This window comes from Limanda limanda, chromosome 14 (assembly GCF_963576545.1).
Source record: "Limanda limanda chromosome 14, fLimLim1.1, whole genome shotgun sequence".
Classification (NCBI taxonomy): domain Eukaryota; kingdom Metazoa; phylum Chordata; class Actinopteri; order Pleuronectiformes; family Pleuronectidae; genus Limanda; species Limanda limanda.
In genome coordinates, this window is record NC_083649.1 from 3,471,704 (window position 1) to 3,478,805 (window position 7,102).

The following is a 7,102-nucleotide window of genomic DNA, read 5'->3' on the forward strand; positions in this document are numbered from 1 at the left end:
TCAGCAGTGAAGAGGTCACATGAAAGTGTCATGGTGTTTGTGGTTGTGTGTGTGTGTAGTTGATATTTACTGGTTTATTGTATGTTTTGAACCATCATTTGACTCTTCAGTATGTGACTAGCACTCCCTGCTGTCGAATCATCAAACTGCACAGAGCTGAAACTCCTCCTGTCTGTTTATATTGTACACAATAGAATGTACATTATATATATATATATTTATGAAAATAATACAATTTGTCAGAGAAAAACAGAGAAAAAGACATTTAAAATTATTCGACAATCTATGAATGTTCTCACAAACTTTATTTCTGACATGAACCTGGTCAACGTGACAACAATCCACAATTTTTATGTTATTATTATTATTATTATTATTATTATTATTATTATTATTATTATATAGTTACTTGTTACTGATCTGTCACATTTTCTTTTTGCTGTTTAAAAAATAAAGATGATATTACGTAATGACGCAGACTTGACGCTGCAGTGTTCTGTGAATCAGAGGCGGAGCCTCCAAACAAACATGGCGCCCTTCACGTACAGCAGACTTTCTCATCTACTGAGAACATCCATCAACAGAGCTGAAACAGAAACATGACAATGAGGTCAAAGTGTGATTCTGGTGAAATGTAATCACAGTTGACTGAGTCTCCACCACAGAGTGATGATGTCATCACATTGCTTGACTGAATTTACCCTGAATGTAGATCTCCAGCTCCAGACCAGAGTTAGTGACAGCAGCATCTCTACTGACCTCGTGTGTCACAGAAGCAGCCATCACTTCCTCCAGCAGAGAATCAACCTGTGATGTTGGAGGAAGACACAAGGTCACGTTGAAGCTTCCCTCGTTTCTTTTGAAACCAAACTCCGTGTTCCTCCATCTTTGTTTGCAGCTCATTCACACGTGTGTATTCCGTGCTGCTGCGTTTGGGATGCAAAACATTTCTACTGTGAATCTGTGTTGGAACACGTTGATGAAACATTCAGTCAGTAGATCGATGTGCAGTCACACACTGGGGACGACCCCATGAGGACGGAGCGTCAGAAACAAGATGGCTGCCGACATGTTACTACTGAACGTGTGTGTGTCACAGCAGCAGGAGACGGTTCAACATGAACCACAACATGTTTTATTATGTTGCTCACAAACAGGAGTCGATGCAGCTTCAGCTTTTAGGAGAAATTTTAATGTTGAAGCTGAACTAAACGTCTGTGGTTTTTTTGTTGAGGAATGAATGAAAACACTTTGACAGACACAATCATTTTGGCTTTATATTTAAATCTCAACTTAAAAAAGGTCAGAATCTGTTTCTGTTTCATAGTTTTTATTATTTTGATCACAATATTAAAATCACATCATCAGTCTGCTGTTGAATAAACACTTTTACACACGGAATCATTCTGGCTTCATCACATCAAACAGACAAATTCATAAATGTTGGATTATTTCATACGTGAACAGACTTTATGTGATTAAACATGAATCATGTCTCATGTGTGAGTTTTAATAAAGTTTGTTGAATGTGAACAATGATCCGCTGTTATTGATAAATGTGTTTTTATGTGGATCTTGATCAGTTTGCTCAATTTCATGAATCCACACAAAATCTAAATAAAAGAAAACATTTTCCATGAAAGTTAAAACCAAAGATAAAGATCAGAAAATAATGAAATATTTTTACACACGTGGAAAAGTCAAAGGAGAAATAAACAAAGCTTTTGAATAACGAGTTTAACTTTGAAATTCAGCAGATTTCTCTTGAAGAAATAATGATCAATAAAATCTTTATCTCTAACGGCTCTGATCCAGCGTCACAGAGACTTTCACAGGCAACAGCTTCAAGGGATCTCCAATGCTAAAGTATGGAAACATCTTCTCAGTGAAAGTGTGTATGAAGGTGTGAATGTGTTTGTTAGTATCAGGATCATAGAACGACAGTTTTGTTCCGTTCCAGTCCAGTTTCACTCGGATCCTCTGGATCTTCTGCACAGAGAGAACAGATCTTCCTGATGGTGAATCTGCGTAGTATTTACCTTCATAGAACACTATTCTCCATGTTCCAGACAGATTGTCTCCCTTCCTCTGGACAGACTCTGCTCTTACACCCAGTGCCCAGTCAGTACTGTCTCCAACCAGGACGTCCCAGCTGTGAGTCCCTGAGTTAAAACCCTCAGATCCCAGGACTGAGGCGTAATGATTAAATCTCTCTGGATTGTCAGGAAGCTTCTGTTTCTCTCCCCATCTCGAACTGGTCAGATCTTCAGAAAGGACGAGTTGTGGATTAGCAGAGTTTGGATCCAGAACCACAGGACAGTACGAGACCTCGTCCTTCATCTTGTTCCAGATTTTGAAGCTCAGGTTGTCCAGATGTTTGGCCTCGTCTATCAGAGCTCCTGAGGCCAGCTGTGGATCATCCAGCAGGGGGCGCTGTTGGACTTGTTCCACTGCAGTCTTGTAGTTGAGCAGGAACGAGACGTCTTCAGCACTCAGCTCGTCCTCTGTGGTTCTGATTGTGTCTGAAAGAACCGTTATGTCTCTGCTCAGAGACTCAATCTTCTCCTTCATCATCCGACTCTTCTGCTTCTCTTCCTCCCTCAGTGCAGCCATCCTGGCCTCCTCTTCCTCCTCCAGAAACCGATGAAGCTTCTTAAACTGCTCCTTGATCTGCGTCTCTGTGAGTCCGGCCTGGACCTTAATGTGTTCTGCTGTTTGTTCAAACTCTACTTTAACACGTTCTAAACTCTGTAACTTCTTCTTCAAGGGCTCCAGAGTTTCCTGAAGCTGCTTCTTGTGTTGTTGTGCAGCTTCATCGATGGGTCTGAATATGTGGCCGGTGTGTTTTTCTGAATCTCTGCAGATGAGACACACTGGCTGCTGATGGTCCAGACAGAAGAGTCTGAGTTTCTCTGAGTGCAGACTGCAGAGAGCATGTGAAGAGCTCTGATCTCTCTCCTGTAAGAAGGTCTCACACAGGTTCTTTAACACCAGGCTAACAGGTGGTTCTGACCTTGAAGATCTTCTCTTACAAAGTGGACACTCTTTTACTTCTTTGTCTTTCCACCAGCTCTTCACACAGTCTCTACAGAAGCTGTGGCTACATGACAGAATGACAGGATCTCTGAAGACATCATGGCAGACGGAACAGCAGAGATCTTCTTCTAATCTGGAAGCCATTGAGTCTCCAGGTGAAGCTGAAAACAGACAGTCAGTCAGTCACAGCTCCATGAACTTCACTGAGGTTCACTTCCCCTCTGAGTCGAGGTGTTTGTTAAACTCACGGTCAGTGTGTGGAGCGTCGGCAGGTTGTAGTTTGACTCTTCTCTCCTGTAGCTGGACTCACTCAGGACGTCTGGTCTGGTTTGGTTCAGTTTGGTTTGGAAGGTGAATGTGCTCGTCTGGTTTTCAGCCTGCGTCTCTTCAGGGAGGAACAGATGCTTCCTGGTTTCTCAGGTGTGTCAGGAGAGGGTGGAGCTTGAGATGCTGGATGATAAAACCTGTAAAACCTGAAACAATTGTACAAGCATCTCTGCTGCCAGTACAAACTCTGCCACTCCCTTATGGAATGCACTCTAACACTTTAACTCTTAACTGCCTGATTCATCTGCCTGTGTAATATCAACGGTTCATGTGCAATACATTCACTGTTTATATTCTGGTGTGTCAGGAAACGATTGTAAAAAGTAATTCAAGCCTTTGATTTGATAACTGGTGAAAAGTCATTTGGCAGCAACAAGCTCACACAGACAAGAGACCTGGTTGTAAAATAGCTGCTTGAATGTATTTGTGATCCCCCCCGAGCTGAGCCCAGCCACCGGAGAGAGAAAACCAACTTCTCCATCCACAACCATTGTCATGTCTTTTATTTATTTATCTCCATTTTCTCTCTCTCTCTCTCTCTCTCTCTCTCTCTCTCTCTCTCTCTCTCTCTCTCTCTCTCTCTCTCTCTCTCTCTCTCTCTCTCTCTATCTCTCTCTCTCTCTCTGAGAGTGTGTGTGGGCAGATTTGAGGTTTTTCAATGAAATCCTCCTTTCAGAACGAATGTACAGCCGTGACTGTATCTGTGTGTGTTGTTTGTGTGACTCAAGGAGAGAGTGTGCAGCAGCTTCATCGGCACAGTAGATAGCGTGTTTGTAAAATGAAAGCATCTGTCTGTCTGTTTATCTATCTATTATCTATTTATTATCTATCTAATATCTAATATCTATCTATTATCTATCTATCTAACTTCTCTGTAAGCCTTGGCTTGTGCAGAAGAGTGGAGACAGTCGATGTCACGTATACTGCGATACACATCTCTCAGGAGTACTTTGAGTAGAGATACACAGGTTGTGTGTTATAGTGGAAGCAGCATGTACTCAGTCATTTGGTGACATTCAGGAGTTTGTGGTGTCGCAGAAAGAAAACAAAAGAAAATTTAAAAAGTGTTTGCAGACTTAGGAAATCCAGCGTGTACACAGCCTGACGGCCTGCAATTGTTATCTTTACTCTGTGTGTGTGTGTGTGTCTGTGTGTGTGTGTGTGTGTGTGTGTGTGTGTGTGTGTGTGTGTGTGTGTGTGTGTGTGTGTTCAGCTGCCCTGTGAGAAAAGGTGTTCACAGCAGCTCCCAGTGGGCTCCACACATACGGCTACTGAAGCCTTGTTAGAGCTTATAATGAGCCATAAAAGTGCTCAGCTGTATCTAGCTCTGTGTTACGTGTGTGGTTGTTTTCCTGTGTCTCCCCTCTCAGTCTCTGCAGGTCTCACACCATTGGCTGTTCCTCCACCATCGTCCAACCCCCTGTCCAATCTGGGAGCTGTCTGTTGGCCAATTAGTGTCGTCAGGCCTTGATAACTTGCACCTGTTTTGTCTCCAGGGAGAGAGGCCATTGTCTGCCTGTGTGTGGGCTGTGTGGAGCTGTTGCCTTTTGTTTGTGAGATGCCACCGGGGTTTAGGTGAATAGGTAAGACACCCTTGGGTTTACACTGCCATCACGTAGACCATACTCTGTTATCACATCAGGTTAGGAGCGGGGCCACCCTCTGTATGTATTAGCTAGGTTGTATGTGTGCACTAGTTAGTTGTCACTTTATCTTGTTTTCTTTGCTTTGGCTCCGCTTATAGTTCCCTATTCCCCTTGGCGGATCGCTGGCTAAATAAAACACACTTACTGATCCAGTTTGCTGTTGTGCCCTGTTTTGTTGTTCTCCGAGTCAGCCTAACAGTAACATGTGTTATGGTTCCCCTACTCCCCCCCTAGACGTAGCAAGCTAACATCCTGGAGCCGTAACATATTTGGGGGCTCATCCGGGATCCTCATTGTAGGACTCCACGTCGGGCTGGCTTAGAGGTGTTCGATGCAGGTGTGCACATAGTGTAGCTGGTTTGTGTGTATAAGATAGGCAGTAGTTGTTTTTGTAGGGCTCGTTATGGAGGCTTTTGATTTGGGTGTCTTTTTGGCTGATCCGTCTATGGATCGAATTGACAGATGCCGGAAGGCTGATTTATATGCCATAGCGGCTCATTTTGAGTTTCCAGTTCAGGGGACCCTGCTCAAAGCGAGACTTAAGGAGTGTGTCGTGGATATGCTGGTGGGCAAGGAGGTGCTTGGTGTGAATGCGGCTTCTCCTTGTAGTGATGATAGGGAGGACATGCAGGCTGGGGCAGAGGCTAAGCCACCCGCTACCTTACCACGCTTTAATCCGTTGTCACCTACTTTATTAATGTCGTCTCAGGACGCCCGTCTGAAAGTAAGGTTGGCCCGCTTGCAAATGGAGGCTGAGCGTGGAGAGAGGCAAGCTGAGCGTGAGCACCATCTGGAGATCCGACGGATTGAGGCAGAGAAGGAGGTGAAACTACGGAGGTTGGAATTGGAGGCTGCAAGTGCAGCACGTTCACCCCAAACCACCCTCTCTTCTCCACTAGCTAGCTCATTTTGCACATTGGATGTGACTAAACAAATGGCGTTGGTTCCGCAGTTCCGGGAATCGGAAATCGATTCTTATTTTGGTGTGTTTGAACGCATCGCAGTTTCTATGCAGTGGCCTAAAGAGGTGTGGCCCCTCTAGCTTCAGTGTAAACTAACTGGTAAAGCTCAGGAGGTGTTGGCGTCCATTTCATTGGCGGACAGTCTAGATTACGAAATTGTTAAAACCACTGTTCTTCGTGCGTATGAGTTAGTACCTGAGGCATATAGACAAAAATTTAGGAGTTGCAAAAAGTCTCCTGATCGTACTTTCATGGAGTTTGCTCGAGAGAAGGCCACCTTGTTTGATCGGTGGTGCACCGCCACTAAAACTACAGATTTTTCCTCTCTTCGAGAATTAGTCCTGCTGGAGGAATTCAAGAATAGTGTATCAGAACGTATAGTAACATACTTGAATGAGCAAAAAGTGGTGTCAATGTCCCAGGCAGCTGTATTAGCGGACGAGTTTGTACTCACCCACAAGCCCGCTCATTCGTTCTCTACCTCTCCAACCACTCAGTTTCGCAGGTCAGTTTCGCTACCTTTACGTTCTAGGGAGGAACGGGAGTGTTATTATTGTCATGAATTTGGCCATTTAATTGCTGACTGTCAGCTTCGTATGAGAAATCATCCACCGCCCGTTCAACAACAAAAGGGGGTTGGGTTGATAAGTACAGTTTCTCGCTCTGTGGCAGTTATGCCGAATGTGTGCATTTCTGACCTTCCTGACCCCAGCTACAAACCATTCATTTTGAGTGGTCTTGTGTCACTGACCGGTGATCCAAAGGAACAGCAAAAGGTTCAGATTCTCCGTGACACTGGGGCGGCCCAGTCGTTTATCCTCTCTGATGCAGTGCCATTGTCAGGTGATTCATTCTGTGGTTCCAGTGTTTTGGTTCAGGGCATAGAGATGGGATTTGTGCCAGTCCCCTTGCACCTGATACATTTAAAATGTGATTTAGTCAGTGGAATTTTCAAAGTCGGGGTATGTCATAACCTGCCGGTAAAAGGCGTTCAGTTTATCATGGGCAATGATATTGCTGGAGGCAGAGTGCTGCCTATGTTGGAGGTATTGGACTGTCCCGAAGCTAACGCTGAGGATGAGTTAGCCGAGAGATTCCCTGGGATTTTTCCGGTGGGGGCTGTTACACGGG

At 44.3% G+C, this 7,102-nt stretch overlaps 1 protein-coding gene across 1 annotated transcript; it reads right to left on the reverse strand.

Moving 5' to 3' along the window:
* Window positions 1–1,361: 1,361 nt before the first annotated feature.
* Window positions 1,362–3,180, reverse strand: LOC133019961 (nuclear factor 7, ovary-like). The gene has a single exon (XM_061086559.1). The coding sequence runs from the start codon at window positions 3,178–3,180 to the stop codon at window positions 1,798–1,800; it is 1,383 nt and encodes a 460-aa protein (XP_060942542.1). The 3' UTR covers window positions 1,362–1,797.
* Between the last annotated feature and the right edge of the window lie 3,922 nt (window positions 3,181–7,102).